This window comes from Bombina bombina, chromosome 1 (assembly GCF_027579735.1).
Source record: "Bombina bombina isolate aBomBom1 chromosome 1, aBomBom1.pri, whole genome shotgun sequence".
Taxonomy (NCBI): Eukaryota; Metazoa; Chordata; class Amphibia; order Anura; family Bombinatoridae; genus Bombina; species Bombina bombina.
The window spans coordinates 1500024343-1500051358 of NC_069499.1; the positions used below are offsets into that span (position 1 = coordinate 1500024343).

General features: G+C 40.8%; 1 protein-coding gene across 1 annotated transcript in view; it reads right to left on the bottom strand.

Annotated features, from left to right (window-relative positions):
* CEP112 (centrosomal protein 112) overlaps window positions 1-27016 on the bottom strand; it is a 1492843-nt gene that overhangs the window by 1000931 nt on the left and 464896 nt on the right. Inside the window, exon 11 of the mRNA XM_053707805.1 lies at window positions 20443-20529. Coding sequence (XP_053563780.1) covers window positions 20443-20529 — 87 coding nt within the window. The remainder of the gene's footprint in view (window positions 1-20442; window positions 20530-27016) is intronic.

Sequence of the window (27016 nt, forward strand, 5' to 3'; positions counted from 1 at the left end):
CTTTCTCTTGGTAAAATAATTAGGTAGGTTCAGGAGCGGGCACACGTCTAGAGCATTATATGGCTGCAATTTATCAAGAATACGTTTAACAGCGTTATACATTTGTAAAAGTACTAGATGGCTACAGTTTTTGCTGCTATGTATTGCCCCAGACGTGCACCGTACCTAGTTCTTTATAAAAGCACAAACTCCCGAAAATACATTATACACAATAAATTTGGGCCAGAGCAACAACGTGAGCAGTACTGTGTGGTTATTAATGTAACCTGCATGCTTTAAGTCTCATGCCTGTGCCGTAAACCCCATACGGAGGGTAACATGATACATCATATGAGCGGGTCTTTTTCTCTAAGAGAAGCTGGAGAATCGCAGCACTTTCATTAAAACAACTGTTTAAAACGTGTTTCACAGAGTCGGCTGTTTGGATTCCTTTTGGTAAAGTAGATAATAATAATAATGATATCTTGTAAAGCACTTTCTCCTAATTAGTCTGAAATGCTTTCAGATATGTTCCCGTATTTATTGAGAATCATTAGTCGACATTATGAAATCCTCATTTAAAAGACTAATATAAACCAATGATTCAAATAAGGTTATATTTGTGTGACTCCATTTATCATATAGGTGTAAAAAGACTATAATAGCATATTATGTGCATATACTATTATGTTTTCTTGGATACTGCTTTTCTTTTTTTAGAGCAAAAGTTTATTTCTATTAATATTTTTTTACTTTTAAGGGGGCAAGTTTATACAAAGTTGCAGAATAATTTCTCAATTTAGAGAGTAATTAATAATACTAATTAATATACTTTTCATAATGTTATACATACATGTAGTGTTCCAGACGTGATTGCTGCATACCTAGGTATGCTCTTCAACAAAGAATACGAGAACAAAGCAAATTAGAAGTGATTTTAAAATTGTATCCTCTGTGAATTGTGAAAAGATCATTTTTCTTTCTTTCTTGACACGGTGAGTCCACTGATTATCATAATTACTGTTGGGAATATCACTCCTGACCAGCAGGAGGAGGCAAAGAGCACCACAGCAAAGCTGTTAAATACCACTCCCTTACCCACAACCCTGTCATTCGACCAAAGGGAAAGGAGAAAGGAAGTAATATAAGGTGCAGAGGTGCCTGAGGTTTATGAAAAAATAAACTGTCTGAAAAACACAGGGCAGGACGTGGATTCACAGTGTCAAGCAAGAAATAAATTTATCAGGTAAACATAATTTATGTTTTCTTTCTAATGACACGGTAAGTCCACGGATCATCATAATTACTGTTGGCAACCAATACCCAAGCCAGAGGACACGGATGATAAGAGAGGGACAAGACAGTAAACCTAAACAGAAGGCACCACTGCTTAAAGAACCTTTCTCCCAAAAGAAGCTTCAGCCGAAGCAAAAGTATCAAATTTAGAAAAAGTATGCAAAGATGACCAAGTGGCAGCCTTGCAAATCTGATCTACAGAAGCTCTATTTTTGAAGGCCCAAGAACAGGGAAAAAGCCCTTGTGGAATGAGCCGTGATTTCCTCAGGAGGCTACTGTCCAGCAGTCTCATACGCAAAGCAAATAACACTCCTCAACCAACAAGAAAGAGAAGAAGCGGTAGCTTTCTGACCCTTACACTTCCCTGAAAAAAACAAAGAGGAAGACTGGCGAAAATACTTAGTCGCCTGCAAATAATATTTCAATGCACGAAACACATCCAGGTTGTGCAAAAAATTCTCCATATGAGAAGGAGGATTAGGACACAAAAAATAAAACAACAATCTCTTGATTAATATTCCTATCCGAAACCACCTTGGGAAGGAAACCTAAGGCAGTACGCAGTACTACCTTATCATAATGAAAAATAAGAAAAGGAGATTCACACTGCAACACTGAAAGCTCAGAAACTCTTCGAGCCGAAGAGATAGCAACCAAAAACAAAACCTTCCAGGATAACATTTTAATATCCAAAGAATGAATAGGCTCAAACGGACCCTGTTGAAGAACTCTAAGAGCCAAATAAAGACTCCAAGGAGGAGTAGCAAACTTAAACATAGGCCGGATTCTAACCAGGGCCTGACAAAAAGACTGAACATCTGGTACAACCGCCAGACGCTTGTGCAACAAAATAGATAAAGCAGAGATTTGACCCTTCAAAGTACTAGCAGATAAACCCTTCTCCAGACCCTTCTGGAAAAAAGACCAAATCCTAGGAATCCTGATTCTACTCCAGTAGCCTCTGCATTCACACCAATACAGATATTTACGCCATATATTATAGTAAATCTTCCTAGTCACAGGCTTACGCGCCTGAATCAAAGTCTCAATGACCGACTCTGAAACCCCACGCTTAGATATAATCAAGCGTTCAATCTCCAAGCAGTCAGCTTCAGAGAGACGAGATTTGGATGAAGGAAGTGCCCCTGAAGTAGAAGGACCTTCCTTAAAGGAAGACCCCAAGGTGGAAAAGATGACATCTCCATCACATCCACATACCAGATCCTGCGAGGCCACGCCGGAGCAATGAAAATAACTGACGCCCTCTCCTGCCTGATTCTAGCAATGACCTGTGGAAGGAGAGCAAACAGAGGAAAAACATACGCTAGACTGAAATCCCAAGGAACTGCCAGAGCATATATCAGCACCGCTTGAGGGTCCCTTGACCCGTACCTCGGAAGCTTGGCATTCTGACGAGACGCTATAAGATCCAGCTCCGGCTGTCCCCACTGGAGAATCAAGCTGGAAAAAACCTCCGGATGAAGCTCCCACTCCCCCGGATGAAAAGCCTGTCTGCACAGAAAATCTGCCTCCCCATTGTCTACCCCTGGAATGTGGATTGCAGACAGACAGCAGTTGTGAGCCTCTGCCCACAGAATAATCTTGGCTACCTCTGTCATGGCCAAGGAACCCTGATGATTGATGTAAGCCACTAACGTCATGTTGTCCAACTGAAACCTGATAAACTGGGCTGAAGCTAACTGAGGCCAGGCCAGAAGAACATTGAAGATTGCCCTCAGCTCTAGGATATTTATGGGAAGAACCGACTATTCCTGAGTCCATAAACCCTGAGTCTTTAGCGAACCCCAGACAGATTTACCACCTCCTTGCAACTGATACAGGCAAAGAGAATGACTGGGGGTTGTGGGTAAGGGAGTGGTATGTAACAGCTTTGCTGTGGTGCTCATTGCCTCCTCCTGCTGGTCAGGAGTGATATTCCCAACAGTAATTATGATGATCCGTGGACTCACCGTGTCATTAGAAAGAAATAATCTACTGCTTTACTTGTCCCCTATAAGAATTTCTTCATTATACTTTTTATCCTTTCAATTGAAGGATAACTGTAATGTATGGAGTTCTGCATCTAGAAGGATTATCATATGATTTGGAGTAAGAAGCTTCTTGCCTAGTTCCAAATCATCAAATAATGTTTGTCTTTAAAGACTTGCTGGCACAGTTATACTACTATTAAGATATTGTTCAAATAAGACTGAGCGTTTATCCTTAATTTTACAACTTGTATTATGAAAAGCTTCAACAATGTTCTTAGAGATAACACCAGGTCAAATGGGAGGCATCCAAAAAGTCAATGTTTGTATTCACCATTAAAATCTTCTTCTTGTCATGGAAGCTATAGACATGCAAGAATAGACCTGGCTTATAATTAATGGAACAGTATGAAAGACTAAGGGCTCGATTATCTGGGCTTGTGAGATTCTGTAAAGGAGAAGAAAGTCTAAATTATACTTGTAAGAATCGGAAAAAGAATGTAATTTAAACACACTTTTAAATCACTTCTATTTTCAAATGTGCTTTGTTTTCTTAATATCCATGGTTGAAAATTAATACGCACATCTCCTACACTAGTGGGAGCTCGCTGATGATTGGTGTCTGCATACATTTGTGTCTTCCGATTGGCTAACTAGATGTGTTCAGCTAGCTGCCAGTAGTGCAAAGTGCACCTTCAGCAAAGGACAATACAGGAATGAAGCATATTTGATAATAAAAGTAAATTTGAAAGTTGGCAAAACTGAATGTTCTATCCGAATCATGAATGAAATATTTACATATACAAAATACAGGTGCCCCAAAAAAGCAAGGAAATTTAGAAAACTTATTACAATTACTGACAAAAATTGGTGCAGCAGATTGGAATCAAAACGAAGCTTTACATACATAAGTTACATTTTATTATTTCTATGGGAGACATCTCGCCACTCGCAGGAACTGACCATTTTCTTTGATAATTGCACCAAGACTTTTATTCATTGGAACCTAAATCTAGAACGGCCTAATGTGCAAATAACAGAGCCACAAAACTGTGTGCAGCCCAAAAGTGCCACTGAAATGCATGTGTTACAGTGTTGGTGGTTGACAATGTCATATTGTGGGAATGCACCAGAATGCAATAGGCAGTCATATATCTTCCCATGGTGTTAACCTAGGACAATGCTAGAGGGTAGTGCAATCTACTGCAAGGAATTAACTTCCTTTATTTTTTGCATGAACAAAACTAGCTCATTGCGGTTGGCCTAAGGGACCAACAATTGCACATAGTCAAGAACAGGGAAACGAGTAAAGTTGATTTGCAAATGTCTAGCAGCAGAACATTACTGAATGGAGAGAAACACCCTTCAACTTGAAGAAAACATTGTTTAGACAGATAGTTGATACTATAGGAGGGTACATAAAACATATTACTGACCACTACTTGTCCTGCAGCAGAAACAAAACAAGAAGGTAGAAACATCTGTGTTAAAGGGAAATTAAACAGTCTTCTTCATTATTGTAATACAAACACACTAAGCAATGGGTTATACTTAATAGAAATCATTGCAATATGAATTATTAATCCATTTTAAAGGATTTTTTTACTTCATTTGTGCAGTGTTAATTACTTCCTGTCACAGCTCTACAAGGAGGCTGGGGTCTCTACTAGAAGGTTTATCAAGCTTGATGTTCTAGACTAGAGTATCATGCACTCTTTGACTATTCAGACAATGCTAGAGAGATGGTAAGTCTGTTTTGATCCTGCTCAGAAGCGGCAGAATGCAACTTACAAATGTCTCCTCTTTTATAATTTGTTTGCTGTTTTTCCACACAATCTATTTCTTTTTATGTTTACTTTTATTTAATATATTTGTTTTTACTAAAGGAACACGGTTTCATGTCCCTTTAATATAACGTAACGCAAGAAATAGCTTCATTAAAGGGACATTAAACACAAAATAAATGCTAGATAGAATGATTCATTAAAAGAAAAGATTAGTCTGAGAATAACATGTAGATGTAGTTTTTAGAGTTTCATAAGTTGCTTCAATATTGACAAAATAAGTGGAAAGTTTTAGTGTCTATAAAACAATAGGAGCTGCCATGTTGTAACTTAGGGTTCTTTCTCTACTGTAACCATTTAGGGACAGTTATAAAGGGTCACTAGAATGTGCAGCCAATGACTGTGTGAAATAGAACACTGTTCTGCACTTTCATTTCTAACAGAAACTGAAAAGATCCCAATTTCATAACGGAATTACAGGAAAAGGGGACAAAACAAATAAAGTGTATTGCAGAGGTTTTTTTGTTTTTTTTTACGTATAAACCTTATTTTATATTACCATCTCAAGATGTTTAATGTTCTTTTAAGGTGCAACTTTGTGTACTCAACTATCAGTAAAATGCATGCATTTTCTGCAAAGCAGTCTCACATTTTTGGATTTTCTACTTGACCTCATTATTTACAGAGACTCTGGTATTTTAGCTTCTTCACACATACACAGTTCATGAAGATCTGTTTCAAGATTGTCTCAATAATCGGACCTCAAATTTAATTTAAGTGGATATATCACTATTATATTTTAAATCAGTACACCAACCAAAGCTCTGGAAATTATGTTTAGTTCTAAAGTAAGTTTGTTTTTGTTTTTCTGTCGGTTTAGCATAAAGATCCAACAGGAAAGTGAAGCGTACAGACCATCACTAAGTGCTCATGTATGAAAATAGCTAAATGCTTCTATTGTTTCCTTTAGCTAAAGAACAGCTTTGAAATGAAAATACAATAACAAAAACAAAACATAAAAGTAACAAATCAAAAATGTATGGTAGACATGAAAAATGTATGAAAACTATGCATTAAATTCATGAACGATTCCCATTATGAAGCATCTTCAGGGGGAGGCCATGTGTGAAGATTCAAAACTCCAATTTTCTTTACAAAATAAGGAAAGGAAATTCTGAATTCATTGTTCCCAAATTCTAATACATTTGTCTATATTTTTTACCATGCCAGCCACCAACTTGGATATCCTATATAAGTTCTAGATTTTTTTTTCTAGTCCAGTACTTCTTTCAGTTGCATATTTATAGATACACATGGACTCTTTTTAACAACTCTAGTTCTCAGGTTTGTTTGTTAGTAGGGCACTAAGACAGTTATGAGATTACCCCCCCCCCCTTTTATTTTTGAGTTAGCTATATCTAGAAAGGTCATATACTGGGCTTATAAAATGAACATTCAAGTGAAAAGACAAAATGCTCTATTTTGAGAGAATTACAGAAAGACTGTTTTTGACTTGCTGCAGAAAAGTCCAGAAGAATCAAAAACATAAATTATGCTTACCTGATAATTTCATTTCCATCTGTATGAGGAGAGTTCACGGCTTCATTCCTTACATGTAGAAATACAGAACCTGGCCACCAGGAGGAGGTAAAGACACCCCAGCCAAAGGCTGAAATACCTCCCCCACTCCCCTCATCCCCCAGTCATTCTGCCGAGGGAACAAGGGACACTAGGAGAAATACCAGGGTATAAATGGTGCCAGAACAACAAACAAAAATTTTGGTCCGCCCAACGGAGAAAACGGGCAGGGGCCGTGGACTCTCCTCATACAGATGGAAGTGAAATTATCAGGTAAGCATAATTTATGTTTTCCATCTTAATATGAGGAGAGTCCACGGCTTCATTCCTTACTTGTGGGAAACATATACCCAAGCTCTAGAGGACACTGAATGAAAACGGGAGGGTAAAAGGAGAAGTGGACCCTATTCTGAGGGCACCACAGCCTGCAAAACCTTTCTCCAAAAAGCTGCTTCAGTCGAAGCAAAAACGTCAAATTTGTAAAACTTTGAAAAAGTATGTAAGGACGACTATTTAGGCGCCCTACAAATCTACTCCATAGAGGCCTCATTTTTGAAAGCCCAAGAAGAAGCCAAAGCTCTAGTTGAATGAGCCGTAATCCTCTGAGGAGGCTTAAGTCCCGTTGTTTTGTATGCTAAGCGGATAATGCTCCTCAACCAAAAAGAGAGGGAAGTGGCAGAAGCCTTCTGCCCTCTGCGCTTCCCAGAATAGACGACAAACAATGCCGAAGTATGTCTAAAATCCTTTTGTAGCCTGAAGAGAGAATTTTAAAGCTCGAACCACATCCAAATTATGAAGTAATTGTTTGTTCGAAGGAGGAGGATTAGGACACAAGGAAGGAACCACGATCTCCTGATTGATGTTGCGATCAGACACCACCTTAGGGAGGAAACCCAACTCAGTGCAAAGAACAGCCTTAACAGCATGAAAAACTAGGTAAGGAGGCTCAGATTGCAAGGCCGCCATCTTAGAGACTCTGCATACTGAGGCAATATCCAGAAGAAAAAGAAACTTCCAAGTCAGTAACTTAATGTCAATCGAATGCATGGGCTCAAACGGAGCACTCTGCAAAACCTTAAGAACCAAATTTAAACTCCAAGGAGGAGCGGAATTTCTAAACACAGGCCTGATTCTGGATAAAGCCTGAACAAAAGACTAAATATCAGGAAGCACAGCGAGCCTCTTGTGTAATAACACAGATAGCGCCGAAATCTGTCCTTTTAAGGAACTAAAGGCAAGTTCCTTCTCCAAACCGTCCTGGAGAAAGGAAAGAATCCTGTATACCTTTACCTTATGCCAGGGGAATCCACATTTTTCACACTAGAATAAGTAGGTCCTCCACACCTTAAGATAGATGCAACGGGTAACCGGCTTTCTAGCTTGAATGAGAGTATCAATCACTCTCTCAGAAAAACCTCTCTTGGCTAGGACTAGGCGTTCAATCTTCACGTAGTCAACCTCAGAGAATACAGATTTTGATGAACAAAGGGACCCTGTTCCAGCAGATCCCTGCGACAAGGTAACCTCCATGGAGGAGATGACGACATCCCCACCAGGTCCGAAAACCACATCCTTTAAGGCCACGATGGAGCAATTAGAATAGTTGAAGCTTGCTCCTACTTGATGCGGGCTATTACCCCAGGTACAAGTGGTAACGGTGGAAAAATGTAAACTAGGTTGAACCCTCAGGGCACGGCTAAGGCATCTATCAGTTCTGCCTGAGGATCCCTTGACCTCGACCTGTATCTGGGTAGCTTGGCATTGAGTCTGGACGCCATGAGATCTATCTCCGGCATTCTCCATCTATTGCAAATCTCTGCAAACACCTCGGGATGGAGAGACCATTCTCCTGGATGAAACGATTGTCTGAGATCCCCATTCTTGATAAGACTTGCGTCGGTAGTCCCAATCTCCCAGGATGGTCTCAAGAAGGATGTTCCCTGGGAGAGGTGATCTGGACAGAACCACCAAGAGAGCGATTCTCTCGACCGGTTGTCCAGAGAAATCTGTTGGGATAGATCCGACTGAACGCCGTTCCATTGCCTCAGCATGCACAACTGAAGAGGTCTAAGATGGAACCTCGCAAATGGAATGACATCTATGCTGGACACCATGAGGCCAATTACCTCCATACACCTGGCCACAGGTGGTTTTAAGGAGGTCTGGAGGGCAAGACAGTTTGAAGAAATTTTGCCACGTCTCTGGTCTGTAAGGAATATCTTCATGGATATGGAATCTATTATCATGCCCAGGAATTCCACTCTGGTACTGGGAACCAGAGAACTCTAAGTTTCTAAGATTATCTTCCATCCATGAGATTGAAGAAGAAGCAGCAGAGCTCTTGAATGGTCTTCTGCCAGCCGGCAAGACGGAGCTTGGACCAGGATGTTTTCCAAGTATGGAGCTACTGCAATACCCCTGGATCTCGCCACTGCAAGCAGAGCCCCTAGAACCTTCATAGCCAGACCCAATGGGAGAGCCACAAGCTGGAAGTGTTGGTCCAGAAAGGCGAATCTTAAGAACTTGAAGTGATCCTTGTGTTTTGGCACATGAAGGTAAGCATCCTTCAAGTCTATTGTAGACATGAACTGTCCCTCTTAAACTAAGGGCAGAATCAACCTTATTGTCTCCATCCTGAACGATGGCACCGACAGAAACTTGTTTAAGCTCTTTAGGTCTAGAATTGGGAAAAACGTACCCTCCTTCTTTGGGACCACAAAAACAGAATTTATGCTTACCTGATAAATTACTTTCTCCAACTGTGTGTCCGGTCCACGGCGTCATCCTTACTTGTGGGATATTCTCTTCCCCAACAGGAAATGGCAAAGAGTCCCAGCAAAGCTGGTCACATGATCCCTCCTAGGCTCCGCCCACCCCAGTCATTCGACCGACGGACAGGAGGAAATATATATAGGAGAAACCATATGATACCGTGGTGACTGTAGTTAGAGAAAATAATTCATCAGACCTGATTAAAAAACCAGGGCGGGCCGTGGACCGGACACACCGTTGGAGAAAGTAATTTATCAGGTAAGCATAAATTCTGTTTTCTTCAACATTGGTGTGTCCGGTCCACGGCGTCATCCTTACTTGTGGGAACCAATACCAAAGCTTTAGGACACGGATGAAGGGAGGGAGCAAATCAGGTCACCTAAATGGAAGGCACCACGGCTTGCAAAACCTTTCTCCCAAAAATAGCCTCCGAAGAAGCAAAAGTATCAAATTTGTAAAATTTGGCAAAAGTGTGCAGTGAAGACCAAGTCGCTGCCTTACATATCTGGTCAACAGAAGCCTCGTTTTTGAAGGCCCATGTGGAAGCCACAGCCCTAGTGGAGTGAGCTGTGATTCTTTCAGGAGGCTGCCGTCCGGCAGTCTCATAAGCCAATTGGATAATGCTTTTAAGCCAAAAGGAAAGAGAGGTAGAAGTCGCTTTTTGACCTCTCCTTTTACCAGAATAAACAACAAACAAGGAAGATGTTTGTCTGAAATCTTTAGTAGCCTCTAAATAGAATTTTAGAGCACGGACTACGTCCAAATTGTGTAACAAACGTTCCTTCTTTGAAACTGGATTCGGACACAAAGAAGGTACAACTATCTCCTGGTTAATATTTTTGTTGGAAACAACTTTCGGAAGAAAACCAGGCTTAGTACGCAAAACCACCTTATCTGCATGGAACACCAGATAGGACGGAGAACACTGCAGAGCAGATAACTCTGAAACTCTTCTAGCAGAAGAAATTGCAACCAAAAACAAAACTTTCCAAGATAATAACTTAATATCTACGGAATGTAAGGGTTCAAACGGAACCCCTTGAAGAACTGAAAGAACTAGATTTAGACTCCAGGGAGGAGTCAAAGGTCTGTAAACAGGCTTGATCCTAACCAGAGCCTGAACAAATGCTTGAACATCTGGCACAGCTGCCAGTCTTTTGTGAAGTAAAACAGATAAAGCAGAGATCTGTCCCTTCAGAGAACTTGCAGATAATCTTTTCTCCAAACCTTCTTGTAGAAAGGATAGAATCTTAGGAATTTTTATCTTGTTCCATGGGAATCCTTTAGATTCACACCAACAGATATATTTTTTCCATATTTTATGGTAAATTTTTCTAGTTACAGGCTTTCTAGCCTGAATCAGAGTATCTATTACAGAATCTGAAAACCCACGCTTTGATAAAATCAAGCGTTCAATCTCCAAGCCGTCAGTTGGAGGGAAACCAGATTCGGATGTTCGAATGGACCCTGAACAAGAAGGTCCTGTCTCAAAGGTAGCTTCCATGGTGGAGCCGATGACATATTCACCAGGTCTGCATACCAAGTCCTGCGTGGCCACGTAGGAGCTATCAAGATCACCGAGGCCCTCTCCTGATTGATCCTGGCTACCAGCCTGGGGATGAGAGGAAACGGTGGGAATAAATAAGCTAGGTTGAAGGTCCAAGGTGCTACTAGTGCATCTACTAGGGTCGCCTTGGGATCCCTGGATCTGGACCCGTAGCAAGGAACCTTGAAGTTCTGACGAGACGCCATCAGATCCATGTCTGGAATGCCCCATAATTGAGTTATTTGGGCAAAGATTTCCGGATGGAGTTCCCACTCCCCCGGATGGAATGTCTGACGACTCAGAAAATCCGCTTCCCAATTTTCCACTCCTGGGATGTGGATCGCAGACAAGTGGCAGGAGTGATCCTCCGCCTATTGAATTATCTTGGTCACTTCTTTCATCGCCAGGGAAGTCCTTGTTCCCCCCTGATGATTGATATATGCAACGGTCGTCATGTTGTCTGACTGAAACCTTATGAATTTGGCCTTTGCTAGTTGAGGCCAAGCTCTGAGAGCATTGAATATCGCTCTCAGTTCCAGAATGTTTATCGGGAGAATAGACTCTTCCCGAGACCATAGACCCTGAGCTTTCAGGGATTCCCAGACCGCGCCCCAGCCCACTAGGCTGGCGTCGGTCGTGACAATGACCCACTCTGGTCTGCGGAAGCTCATTCCCTGTGACAAATTGTCCAGGGTCAGCCACCAACGGAGTGAATCTCTGGTCTTTTGATCTACTTGAATCGTCGGAGACAAGTCTGTATAATCCCCATTCCACTGTCTGAGCATGCACAGTTGTAATGGTCTTAGATGAATTTGTGCAAAAGGAACTATGTCCATTGTTGCAACCATCAATCCTATTACTTCCATGCACTGCGCTATGGAAGGACGAGGAACAGAATGAAGTACTTGACAAGAGCTTAGAAGTTTTGATTTTCTGACCTCTGTCAGAAAAATCCTCATTTCTAAGGAATCTATTATTGTTCCCAAGAAGGGAACTCTTGTTGACGGGGACAGATAACTTTTTTCTTTGTTCACCTTCCATCCGTGAGATCTGAGAAAGGCTAGGACGATGTCCGTATGAGCCTTTGCTTTTGACAGGGACGACGCTTGAATCAGGATGTCGTCCAAGTAAGGTACTACTGCAATGCCCCTTGGTCTTAGAACCGCTAGAAGGGACCCTAGTACCTTTGTGAAAATCCTTGGAGCAGTGGCTAATCCAAATGGAAGTGCCACAAACTGGTAATGCTTGTCCAGAAAAGCGAACCTTAGGAACTGATGATGTTCCTTGTGGATAGGAATATGTAGGTAGGCATCCTTTAAATCCACGGTAGTCATAAATTGATTTTCCTGGATAGTAGGTAGGATCGTTCGAATAGTTTCCATTTTGAACGATGGTACCCTGAGAAATTTGTTTAGGATCTTTAGATCCAAAATTGGTCTGAATGTTCCCTCTTTTTTGGGAACTATGAAAAGATTGGAATAAAATCCCATTCCCTGTTCTCTTATTGGAACTGGATGTATCACTCCCATCTTTAACAGGTCTTCTACACAATGTTAGAATGCCTGTCTCTTTATTTGGTTTGAAGATAATTGAGACCTGTGGAACCTTCCCCTTGGGGGTAGTTCCTTGAATTCCAGGAGATAACCTTGAGAAACTATTTCTAGCGCCCAAGGATCCTGAACATCTCTTGCCCAAGCCTGAGCAAAGAGAGAAAGTCTGCCCCCCACTAGATCCGGTCCCGGATCGGGGGCTATCCCTTCATGCTGTTTTGGTAGCAGTGGTAGGCTTCTTGGCCTGCTTACCCTTGTTCCAGCCTTGCATTGGTTTCCAGGCTGGTTTGGGTTGTGAAGTATTACCCTCTTGCTTAGAGGATACAGAATTAGAGACTGGTCCGTTTCTGCGAAAGGGACGAAAATTAGGCTTATTATTAGCCTTAAAAGACCTATCCTGTGGGAGGGCGTGGCCCTTTCCCCCAGTGATGTCTGAAATAATCTCTTTCAAATCAGGTCCAAATAATGTTTTACCTTTGAAAGGAATGTTAAGCAATTTTGTCTTGGAAGACACATCCGCTGACCAAGACTTTAGCCAAAGCACTCTGCGCGCCACGACAGCAAACCCTGAATTTTTCGCCGCTAATCTAGCTAATTGCAAAGCGGCATCTAAAACAAAAGAGTTAGCCAATTTAAGTGCTTGAACTCTGTCCATAACCTCCTCATACGAAGATTCTTTACTGAGCGATTTTTCTAGTTCCTCGAACCAGAAACACGCTGCCTTAGTGAAAGGAACAATGCATGAAATTGGTTGTAGAAGGTAACCTTGCTGTACAAAAATCTTTTTAAGCAAACCCTCTAATTTCTTATCCATAGGATCTTTGAAAGCACAACTATCTTCGATAGGAATAGTAGTGCGTTTGTTTAGAGTAGAAACCGCCCCCTCGACCTTGGGGACTGTCTGCCATAAGTCCTTTCTGGGGTCGACTATAGGAAATAATTTCTTAAATATAGGGGGGGGGGAACAAAAGGTATGCCGGGCCTTTCCCACTCTTTATTTACTATGTCCGCCACCCGCTTGGGTATAGGAAAAGCATCGGGGGGCACCGGAACCTCTAGGAACTTGTCCATCTTACATAATTTCTCTGGAATGACCAAATTGTCACAATCATCCAGAGTAGATAACACCTCCTTAAGCAGTGCGCGGAGATGTTCTAATTTAAATTTAAATGTCACAACATCAGGTTCAGCTTGATGAGAAATTTTTCCTGAATCTGAAATTTCTCCATCAGACAAAACCTCCCTCATGGCCCCTTGAGATTGGTGTGAGGGTATGTCAGAACAGTTATCATCAGCGTCCTCTTGCTCTTCAGTGTTTAAAACAGAGCAATCGCGCTTTCTCTGATAAGTAGGCATTTTGGATAAAAGATTTGCTATGGAGTTATCCATTACAGCCGTTAATTGTTGCATGGTAATAAGTATTGGCGCACTAGATGTACTAGGGGCCTCCTGTGTGGGCATAACTGGTGTAGACACAGTAGGGGATGATGTAGTATCATGTTTACTCCCCTCATTTGAGGAATCATCTTGGGCAATATCATTATCTGTTGCATTACTGTCCTTACTTTGTTTGGACACTATGGCACAATTATCACATAAATTTAAATGGGGAGACACATTGGCTTTCATACATATAGAACATAGCTTATCTGATGGTACAGACATGTTAAACAGGCTTAAACTTGTCAACAAAGCACAAAAAAGTTTTAAAATAAAACCGTTACTGTCACTTTAAATTTCAAACTGAAAACACTTTATTACTGAATATGTGAAAAAGTATGAAGGAATTGTTCAAAATTCACCAAAATTTCACCACATTGTCTTAAAGCATTAAAAGTATTGCACACCAAATTTCAGAGCTTTAACCCTTAAATTAACGGAACCGGAGCCGTTTTTACATTTAACCCCTATACAGTCCCAGAATGAGGCTCTGTCTATAACTAGAAAGGCCCCCATCTGAAAAAGGTGTCCAACACAGTGCCTGCCGTTTTTCTAAACGTTCCCCAAGATTATAATACCAATAATTAGTTAGAATCTGCATAATATGCCTAGTAAAGCAATTGTTTTAGCCCAGAAAAATGTCTACCAGTTTTTAAACCCTTTTTGAAGCCCTTTATTCTTTTATGTTTAACTAAGAAAATGGCTTACCGGTCCCCATGAGGGGAAATGACAGCCTTCCAGCATTACATGGTCTTGTTAGAAATATGGCTAGTCATACCTTAAGCAGAAAAGACTGCTAACTGTTTCCCCCAACTGAAGTTACTTCATCTCAACAGTCCTGTGTGGAAACAGCAATCAATTTTAGTTACTGTCTGCTAAAATCATCTTCCTCTTACAAACAGAAATCTTCATCCTTTTCTGTTTCAGAGTAAATAGTACATACCAGCACTATTTTAAAATAACAAACACTTGATAGAAGAATAAAACTACATTTAAACACCAAAAAAACTCTTAACCATCTCCGTGGAGATGTTGCCTGTGCAACGGCAAAGAGAATGACTGGGGTGGGCGGAGCCTAGGAGGGATCATGTGACCAGCTTTGCTGGGACTCTTTGCCATTTCCTGTTGGGGAAGAGAATATCCCACAAGTAAGGATGACGCCGTGGACCGGACACACCAATGTTGGAGAAAAGGTTTTAGTATCCCAGACCTCTCTCTGCTGGAGGTACTGGCACAATCACTCCTAGGGAGGAGAGATGCCTCACGCACCCTAGAAAGGCATCCCGTTTTTCTGCTCTTGAAGACAGGTTTGATAAGAGGAATCTACCCCTGGGTGGATGAGATTTGAAACCTATCCTGTAACCCTTAGCAATGACCTCCAGAAACCAAGGGTCTTGCATGTCTCCCAGCCAAGCCTCCACAAAGAGAGATAGTCTGCCCCCAACACGATCCAACAATGGATTGGGGGCCGCCACTTCATGCCGATTTAGTCTAGGCAGGCTTCTTGTTCTGCTTGGACTTATTCCAAGATTGAGATGGTTTCCAAGTTCCCTTGGACTGATCCTGCTTTGCAGAGGGCTGCTGGCGTTGGAATTTATTTGAACGAAAGGGACGAAAATTAGGACCCTGTCCTTTAGGTTTGTTCTTCTTATCCTGCGGTAAGAAGGCACTCTTGCCGTGACCGTGGATATGATAGAGTCCAGTCCTTGACCGAAAAGATACTTAAATGGAAGGGAAAGCAATCTAGATTTTGAAGTCATGTCAGCGGACCAAGACTTCAGTCACAGAGCCCTACGGGCCAGAACAGAAAGTTCTGTTCTGCCAGAACAGAAAGATGTCTTGGCATTCAAGCGAATAGTCTACATGTTTGCATTGCAAATAAACAAATTAGCTACCCTCAAGGCTTTAATTCTTTCCTGGATCTCATCGTGTGGAGTTTCCACCTCGATCATCTCAGAAGAAGAGTCACACCAATAGGTAGTGGCTCCAGCCACCGCAGCAACCACCGCTGCAGGTTGAAATAAAAACCCTGAGTGCTGAAACATCTTTCTCAACAGAGTTTCTAATTTCTTATCCATGGGCTCCTTAAACGATGAACTATCCTCAAGTAGGATAGTGGTGCGCTTAGCAAGTGTGGAGATAGCTCCATCTACCTTAGGGACAGACCCCCACAACTCTAATTGGGAGTCTGGAACCAGGAACAATTTTTTAAATGAAGAAGGGGAAAATGAGGTTCCAAGTCTTTTCCATTCATTCTTAATAATATTTGCCATCTTAACAGGAACTGGGAAAGTTTGTGGCACTATCCTGTCCTCATAAACTTTATCAAGCGTAGGAATAGAAGGTTCCTCAGGCAATTTTGGTTCCGGAACCTCTAACGTAGCCAACACTTCCTTTAACAGAAAGCGTAAGTGCACTATCCTAAATCTAAAGTCAGGTTCCTCCGCAGTCTGAAGCTTAGAGGCAGACGATTCCGATCCAGAAAGAGCCTCCTCTGAAGTATCAGAGGCGTCTTCATCAGCGGATAATCTATTGTCAGATAAATCCAGCAAGTTGGTAGATGACCCCTGGGAAGGATAGCAGTATTTAACCTTTCGCTTGCGCTTAGCAGGGTGAGGTAAAGCACTAAAGGCCACAGACACTGCCATTTGCAACTGTTCAATAAAGTCTGGCAGTAAGAGGGCCCCTACCAAAGGAGGATTAGTCATGCAATGGGGAGCTGCATGTGTAATCAGAGATTATTGCAGGGAACGCACCTCGCGGGACAGAGACCCCTCAGTTATACTAAACAGTCTTTTTAGATATAACTACTTTATCAAGGCATTTGGAACATAGTTGAACAGGGGGGTATACCGTAGCCTCCTCACAATAAAAACAGGTATTAGCTCTTGATAACGCATCAGAGTCCTCCATAGCTTGAGCTTTTAAAATCGACTATAGCAAAAGTAAATGGCACCTTCATACCCCAATGGCCGGGGCACTCACCACCTCCTATGACCCAGGCCCCACCGAAAAACCTCTTCTTCTCCTGTAAACCACACGGTCAGGAAAGAAGAAGTTAATAAGGCCACACCCGGTGACATGGAGTGCCATGCAGGACCGCCCCTACTGCAGGAAGAAAAGCGCGCCAAACTGACAGCTTGCATAGTTATCCAAAACGAAAGTAAAACCTGAATGTTCCCACATCTGCCAGAGCCTCATCTCACACATGTCGCAGCATAAAACATAATAAAGCAAATCATGTATAAATCCCCCCTGTTCAATAATCCCCTTCTAGAGATATTAACCCTTGATTCCATACAGATAAAGGAGTCACACTGTGACCCTGTCTTCTTACGTTATCATAAGATATAAAATAAAACGATCTTACCGGAATCATCGCCATAGAACAGACAAACAGTCTCTCAAATTTGACAGTCTTGTAGCATCGCACTTGACATGGACTTAAGTGATAGAAGCAGGCAGTGAAACTCGTCAACACTGATTGCTTAGGAGTTAATACGAGTCTGGATGGTTTTGCAGAAAGACTCTCCCTGCATCTCCAGACCCTAACATTTGTAAATGCTCTAACTGACAAGACTACTTAAAACTCCAGTCCCATAGTGAAGAGTACTACCCTCTATAAGAGACTACTCCGAATCTTCCGACACTTCTGTGCCATACTCCTGTGAAGAAAGGCAAAGAATGACTGGGGGATGAGGGGAGTGGGGAAGGTATTTAAGCCTTTGGATGGGATGTCAGGTTCTGTATTCCCACAAGTAAGGAATGGAGCCGTGGACTCTCCTCATATTAAGATGGAAATAGAGAAGTGTCCCTTTGCTTTAGCATTGTGAGTGTGGTTTCTGTAGATTTTTTAAGTCTGATTGGTGTGGGGGGGGGTTCAGGGAAAGCATGTTATGTGACTGAAGATGAATTATTCTAATAGTTTGGAGGAAAAAATTAAAAGACTAAATGATAGCTGGAGGTGGAAGACAAAAACCCAACTATTTTTAGGAAGATGAGTTATGGTTGGGGTCAGAATAACAGAAAAAGTTGCAAGATGTGGGTAGGTAATAAACTAAAATGCACAGGTTGTACCCCCCCCCTTCCTGTTTGAGTCTCTCTACAAGTACTTCTGTGGAGAGAGAGAAGAAATAGGAAATATGGTTCTAATTATAAAGACAGATTTATTAGTATAAATCAGAGTTTCTTACTGGTTGGTAAGAAACAGCTGAATCACATTTATTTATTTATAAAATATTTTACCAGGAAGGATACATTGAGATTTCTATTGTTTGCAAGTATGTCCTGGGTCCACAAAACATTGCATTGATACAATAGGGTACAATAAAATACAAAAACAATATTAATACATAATATATGCAAAATGTAACAGAACAGTTAGGAAATATATAATCAACCATGACAGGTGCATTCTGTTTTGAGATATGTAAAGAGGTATCTCTTAAAGGATTTTAGGCTTGGGGAAGGTTTGAAAGTGTGCGGGAGGTTGTTACATAATTGTGGTGCTCTGTAGGAAAAGGAGGATTGCGATGCTTTCTTTTTGTATTGTGGCAAACTAAATACTGGATCAGAGGTTATAGATGGTGAGAACAGCCGGGGAGAGCATTCTGCTCAGGTAGGGTGGGAGCTTTCAAGAAACGCTCTTAAACACAAGGTTGGAAAGATGGAGGGTACGTCTGGATACCAGCGACAGCCAGTTTAGTTATTTTAGCATGTCACAATGGTGGGTCCTGTAGTTACATTGTAGCACAAAGCGGCAGAACGAATTATACAGTGTATTAAGTTATTAAGGTGAATTTGCAGTGCAGGTGCATATACTATGTCCCCATAATCAATGATTGGCATCAGCATTTGCTGTACAATCTTTTTCTTTACTGTAGGGCTTAGGCAGGATTTCTTTCTGTACAGGGCACCTAGTTTTTGATAGAGTTTATATGCAAGTTTTTTTATGTGGAGGCCAAAAGATAAAATAAAGATTAAATAAAAAGAAAAAAAACTATACCTATACGTCTGAGTAAGCAAGAGCTGAAAAAATACATTAAAGTGGTAGTATCAAGAAGGCAATGATGCTGGTTTGGGTAACTGTTCCTTCCTCTGACGCTTCATGAAGATAAGCACCAGAAGCTACAGATACTCAACTAAAAAAAAAGCCCAAACCAGCTTTTTCATATTCCATCTAAACCACATAGCAATCCAACTGGCTTAAAAAACAGGTGGACAAAAGGAAGAGATATCAATTTCCTTCATAGCTTCCCCAAAAAATGTTTTTCTCGAATGAATGAACTGTAAAATTTCAAAAAGAAATCACTTTAAATAAAATGAAGAGAAAGTTCTGAAAATTGTTGTATTCTGGAAGAGGATCAGATAACTGTAGACAAAGCCAGGAGCAGAAAAGTATTTTGACTCAAATCTTAAAAATCAGATCACATACAGGAAATTAATCTTGACAATTTTTTTCCTATGTAAGTTTAAAAATCTATGCTCCTCTACACCCATCTAATGCATGTGGCTCACAGATATGCCCTCCGGCACTTTGTATTTGTTGTTCTCTTCCCAATTCTGTAATGCTTGTGTATGAGCAAATATGGTGTTTCACAGCATATTCACGGAGATATGCCACATCACACGCTGCTTATGGGTACCACATTGTTCTTAAAGGGACACAAACCCCTTTTTTCATGATACAGATAGAGCATTCAATTTTAAGAAACTTTCTAATTTACTCCTATTATAACATTTTATTTGTTCTCTTGCTACCTTTATTTGAAAAACCAGGAATGTAAGCATAGGGGCCGACCCATTTTTGGTTTAGCACCTGGGAAAAGCTGGATGATACGTGGCTACTCAGGTTCTGAACCAAAAATGGGGCGTCTCCTATGTTTACATTCCTGCTTTTTCAAATAAACATAGCAAAGAAACGAAGACTAAATTAGAAACTTGATTAAAATTGCATGTTCTATCTGAATCATAAAAGAAAAATGTGGGTTTTGTGTCCCTTTAAGCATACAACACCTCTATTATTTCTTAACTTTCACATAGTGCCTATCGGCATATGAGCCTACCTAGGTTTAGCTTTCAACAAAGAATACCAAGAGAACAAAGCAAATTTAATGATAAAAGTAGATTGTAAAGCTGTTTAAAATTGCATGCCCTGTCTGAACCATGCAAGTTTAATTTTGACTAGACAGTCCCTTTACTTTACATAGCATATTCTGCAGAAATGTTCATCAGTACAGAATATATACATAATGAATACAAAACCAAAAGAAAGTTAAAATACTAATAATAGGGGGAAGCTACACAGAGGATTTCTTTGAAAAACGCATCTTTTCATCCTATCAAAAATTATTGGCTTTTCACACTCTGGGGAAAGGCTGACATAATTCATATCCTGGAGAACAAGCATTAAATTGAATTCCTCCTTGTTACTTGCATACATACCTCAGGCTATTACACCTGTAGCTGAAGTCCCCAATGTATACATTTGTATAATCCATCTCACTTACCTTCTGCACATCCGCATCATGTTTCTGCTGGAGTTTCAGTTTCTCCTCATGGAATTTGGCTTCCAGCGCCTTGATTTTCATGTCAGTCTAAAGCAACAAATAAAATGGTTAACGCTCACTGTTTTGTCTGCATAAACCAACTAATAACTAAATGGAAAGTAATAATGATTGAGTCTATATAGCATATAAACCTTTTCACTATTACAAATGCCTATCCATAGTGGTAGGAAATAACGTAGAAGTAAGAGGGGGCAGGTACCACCCCTACATTTGCCCTTTTCCTTCCCTATTGAGTTAATTCCCTTACCACCTGTTTAGATTTATGGGACCCTATCTGTGACCTTGCTATCCCAACATACAACCACCCCATACATTTATTTTTTTTAATTATCTTTTTATTGGTTTTTTACATATTTTGATAACAGCAACCAAAAACAGATTATTGAAAAAGAATTTGAGTTATACAGTACATTGCATACATTGCTTGCAAAAGAAAAACAACAAAGAAATAGATCTCCAAATGTCACAATAATACAGATGTGTTTAAAAAAACGAAGATAAACATAATAAATTAAATCAAACAATAGGTATTGGCTTTGTCTTCAAGCTCCAAAGAGAGAGGGGGTTATCAGCAAAGGATAAAAAAAAGTAGGGTATCTGGACCCTTTCACCAGGCCCCCAGTAAAATTATTTCGGTATTTCTAAAGGGATAAATAAAATAATCTATTTCATTAGGAGGAAAACTTTTAACAAATGGAGACCATTTCTTGAAAAAAGTATAGATATTATTCAGGTCTACATTATACTGTTCTAATATACACTGTTTTTTCAAAAAAATTCTTAATTTCCGGAATATTAGGAATAATTGTTTCTTTCCATTACCTGAGAATCAGGTATATAACCGCTAAAATGATCAAATTAATACATTTTTTATATTGACAATCTGGGAGTCCCCTCCCAGAGGAAAATTATTTGTGTAAGATAAATATTTTGCTTGGGCAATTTAAGTGTATTAAATAACCAATGTTATTTTCTGCCAGAGTTGATAAATTTTAGGGCATTCCCAAATCATATGCACCAGATTAGCCCTTGGGTAAGAACATTTTGGACAGGAGCTGAAAGAGGAGTTTCTCCATCTAAATCCTTTCTCTGTGGTATAATAGGTCCTATATAATAACTTCTCATGGGATTCTGTCTAAGTTGAGGATAATGTGGTTTGAGATACCAAACAAAGAGACCTTTGAACAAGACATGTATTTATAATTTCTGAGGGAATTAAATTGCTCCATTGTTGAGATATTTCTCTCAAGTTTGATTCGCCCTCTTGGGAAATAAGCACATGCTATCCGTTTGAGATGGACAGAATTCTATTTTTGGCCAAAGTAAGCCAGTCCTCAATCTTACCCCAGTGCCACCTCCAACCGTGCTCCACAACTATTTTAGAGACATAATGCCTGATTTATAGATATGCAAAGAAATCTTTATTTGGAAGGTTAAATTCATGACTCAAAGTATTGAACGTTTTAACTGCTTGGATTTCTGTATCTAGTAACGGAGAGATCCTGCTTAAATCTGAAATGTTCTATCTCTGAAACACAGCTGACTGAGTACCTTGTTGGAATTCTGGATTTCCAAGAATAGTTTGAAATTTGGAGATATTAGGCTTAATTGCTAGAATTGCAAGCATCTTACGCAGGCTAAAATAGGCATATATATATATATATATATATATTTAAGTTGTTTTACACTCTTAGGAATAAAATTAGGTCCAAAGAGTATCCAGAGATACCGGGGAGTCATATTATTTTCAAGGGCATTATTAGTAAAGTAATCTAAATTCAAAGTCAAATATACCACTATCCGGGCCAAAGAAACTAAATTATATGATCGAATATCAGGAAATTTTCTGGGTAAGAAGAGTTTTTTTAGTGAGATTCCGATTTTTTATTTTGCCAAATAAACCTACGAATTGAGACATTTAAATCTTTTAAGTCTTTCCCTCTTAAAAAAAAAAAAAAAAAACTGGAGTATTTTGCAAAACATATAAGATTTTTGGTAAAAACATAATTTATGCTTACCTGATAAATTTATTTCTCTTGTAGTGTATCCAGTCCACGGATCATCCATTACTTATGGAATATATTCTCCTTCCCAACAGGAAGCTGCAAGAGTCCACCCACAGCAAAGCTGCTATATAGCTCCTCCCCTAACTGCCATATTCAGTCATTTATCGAAAACATGCAGAGAAAGGAAAAACCACAGGGTGCAATGGTGACTGTAGTTCAAATGAAAAAATTACCTGCCTTAAAGTGACAGGGCGGGCCGTGGACTGGATACACTACAAGAGAAATAAATTTATCAGGTAAGCATAAATTATGTTTTCTCTTGTTAAGTGTATCCAGTCCACGGATCATCCATTACTTATGGAATACCAATACCAAAGCTAAAGTACACGGATGATGGGAGGGACAAGGCAGGTACTTAAACGGAAGTTACCACTGCCTGTAAAAAACCCTTTCTCCCAAAAATAGCCTCCGAAGAAGCAAGGTATCAAATTTGTTAAATTTGAAAAGTATGAAGCGCAGACCAAGACTCCGTCTTGTAAATCTGTTCAACAGAAGCCACATTTAAAAAAGGCCCAAGTGAAAACCACAGCTCTAGTAGAATGAGCTGTAATCCCTTCAGGAGGCTGCTGTCCAGCAGTCTCATAAGCTAAATGAATTATGCTTTTTAACCAAAAAGACAGAGAGGCTGCTGAAGTCTTTTGACCTCTCCTCTGTCCAGAATAGACAACAAACAAAGTGAACGTTTGATGAAAACTGTAGTAGCTTGTAAGTAAAACTTTAAAGCACAAACCACGTCCAATATTGTGTAATAGACGTTCCTTCTTTGAGGAAGGATTAGGATACAAGCATGGAACAACTATCTCTTGAGTGATGTACTTGTTAGATACCACCTTAGGAAAAAACCCAGGTTGGTACGCAGGACTACCTTATCCGTACGAAGGACCAGATAAGGAGAATCACATTGTAACACAGATAACTTGGAGACTCTACGAGTCGAGGAATTAGCTACCCAAAAGGAACTTTCCAAGATAAAGATTGATATCTATGGAACAAAAAAGGTTCAAACGGAACTTCTTGAAGAACCTTAAGAATCAGGTTTAAGCTCCATGGCAACAGTTTTAAACACAGGCTTGGATCTAACCAAAGCCTGACCAAATGCCTGAACGTCTAGAATACCTGCCAGACACTTGTGCAAAAAAATAGACAGAGTAAAAATCTGTCCCCTTTTAAGGAATTAGCTGACAACCCTTTTCTCAAAAACATCTTGGAGAAAAGATAATATCCTGGGAATCCAGACTTTACTCCATGAGTAACCCTTGGATTCATAACAATCAGATATTTACACCATATCCATGTTCAATTTTCCTAGAGACAGGCTTTCATGTCTGTATTCAGGTATCAATGACTGACTCGGAGAAGCCATGCTTTGATAACATCAAGCGTTCAGTCTCCAGGCAGTCCATCTCAGATTGATTCTATTTAGATGGTTGAAAGGACCCTGAGGTAGAGGGACCTGTCTCAGAAGCAGAGAGAGACCGTGATGGAAAGGATGACATGTCCACCAGATCTGCATACCAGATCTGCATACCAGGTCCTGCGTGGCTACGCAGGCGCTGTCAAAAACACCAAAGCCCTCTCCTGCTTGGTCTTGACCTCCGGAGGAAATCCCACTCCCCCGGAAGAAAAGTCTGACGACTTAGAAAATCCACCTCCCAGTTCTCAACACCTGGGATATGGATAGCTGATAGACAAGAGTGAGTCTCTGTCCAGTGAATTATTGTAAGACTTCTAACATCGCTAGGGAACTTCTGTTCCCCCTTGATGGCTGATGTAAGCCACAGTCGTGTATATTGTCCGACTGAGTATGATGTACCTCAGAGTTGCTAACTGAGGCCAAGTCTGAAGAGCATGGAATATCACTCCCAGTTCCAGAATATTTATTAGAAGGAGGGTCTCCTCCTAAGTCCACTATCCCTGAGCCTTCAGGGAGTTCCAGACTGCATCCCAACCTAAAAGGCTGGCATCTATTGTAACAATTGTCCCATCTGACCTGCGGAAGGTCATACCCTTGGACAGATGGACCCGACATAGTCACCAGAGAAGAGAATCTCTGGTCTCTTGGTCCAGGTTTAACAGGGGGACAAATCTGTGTAATCCCCGTTCCTCTGACTGAGCATGCATAGTTGCAGCGGTCTGAAATGTAGACGTGCAAACGGTACTATGTCCCTTGCCGCTACCATTAAGCCGATTTCATTCATGTACTGAGCCACCGAAGGGCGCGGATGGGATGAAAAAACACGGCAGAAATTTAGAAACTTGGACAACCTGGACTCCGTCAGGTAAATTTTCATTTCTACAGAATCTATCAGAGTCCCTAGGAGGGAAACCCTTGAGATTGGGGATAGAGAACTCTTTCCTTGTTCACTTTCCACCCATGTGATCTCAGAAATGCCAGTACTACGTCCGTATGAGACTGGGCAATTTGGATGTTTGACGCCTGTATCAGGATGTCATCTAAATAAGGGGCCACTTCTATGCCCCGCGGTCTAAGGACCGCCAAAGCGACCCCAGAACCTCCATAAAGATTCTTGGGGCTGTAGATATCCCAAAGGAAAGAGCTACAAACTGGTAATGCCTGTCTAGAAAGGCAAACCTGAAAAACGATGGTGATCTTTATGCATCACAATGTGAGGATAAGCATCATTCAATCCATTGTAGTCCTCTATTGACTCTCCTGGATCATAGTTAAGATGGTACGAATGGTTTCCATCTTAAATGACGGAATTCTGAGGAATTTGTTTAAGATCTTTAGATCCAAAATAGGTCTGAAGGTTCCCTCTCCTTGGGAACCACAAACAGATTTGAGTAAAAACTCTGTCCCTGTTCCTCTCTTGGAACTGAATGGATCTCGTACACAATGTAAGAATGCCTCCTTCTTTATCTGGTTTGCAGATAATTGTGAAAGGCGAAATCTCCCCTTTTTTTGGGGGGGAATCTTTGAAATCCAGAAGATATCTCTGGGATATAAATTCCAATGCCTAGGGATCCTGGGCATCTCTTGCCCACGCCTGGGCGAAGAATGAAAGTCTGCCCCCTATAGGATCCGTTACCGGATAGGGGTCCGTTCCTTCATGCTGCCTTAGAGGCAGCAGCAGGCTCCTTGGCCTGCTTATCTTTGTTCCAGGTCCGATTGTCTCCAGACCGCCTTGGACTGAGCAAAAATTCCCTCTTGTTTTGCCTTAGAGGAAGAGGATGCCACACCTGCCCTGAAGTTTTTAAAAGGCACGAAAATTAGACTTTTTTTTTTTTTTTGCCCTTGATTTGGACCTATCCTGAGGAAGGGCATGACCTTTTCCTCCAGTGATATAAGCAATAATCTCCTTCAAACCAGGCCCGAATAGGGTCTGCCCCTTGAAGGGAAGTTAAGTAGCTTATTTATTAAAGTCACAACAGCTGACCATGATATAAGCCATAGAGCTCTGCGCGCCAGTATAGTAAAAAACAGAATTCTTAGCCGTTAGTCTAGTCAAATGAACAAGGCATCAGAAAACAAAGGAATTGGCTAGCATAAGCTTGTCAAATATATTCATCCAATGGAGTCGCTTAACTGTAAAGCCTCATCAAGAGACTCAACCCAGAACGCCGCAGCAGCAGTGACAGAAGCAATGTATGCAAGGGGCTGCAGGATAAAACCCTGTTGAATAAACATTTTTTATCCATTGGATCTAAAAAGCACAACTGTCCTTGTCAGAGGTAGTGGTACGCTTAGCTAGAGTAGAAACTCTTCTCTCCACCTTAGGAACTGTCTGCCAGAAGTCCCGTGTGATGGTAACTATTAGAAAACATTCTTCTAAAAAATAGGAGGGGAAGAGAATGGCACACCTGGTCTATCCCATTCCTTATTAAAAAATTTTTAGTAAACCTCTTTAGGTATTGGAAAAACATCAGTACACACCGGCACTGCATATTATTTATCCAGTCTACACAATTTCTCTGGCCCTGCGATTGTACACATTCATTCAGAGCAGCCAAAGCCTCCCTGAGCAACAAGTGGAGGTTCTCAAGCATAAATTTTAAATGTAGAAATATCAGAATCAGGTTAAATCATCTTCCCTGAGTCAAAAAAATCACCCACAGACTAAGCATATTGTGAGGTAGTATCATACATGGTTCTTAAAGCGTCTGTATGCTCTGTATCTACCCCCAGAGCTAACTGCTTTCCTTTAATTTCAGGTAGTCTGACTAATACTGCTGCCAGAATATTATTCACCACCTTTGCCATGTCTTGTAAAATAAACGCTATGGGCGCCCTTGATGTACTTGGCGCCATTTGAGCGTGAGTCCCTGAAGCGGGAGTCGAAGGGTCTGACACGTGGGGAGAGTTAGTCGGCATAACTTTCCCCTCTACAGAATCCCCTGGTAAAAGAAACGCTATGGGTGCCCTTAATGTACTTGGCGCCATTTGAGCGTGAGTTCCTAAAGCGGGAGTCAAAAGGTCTGACACGTGG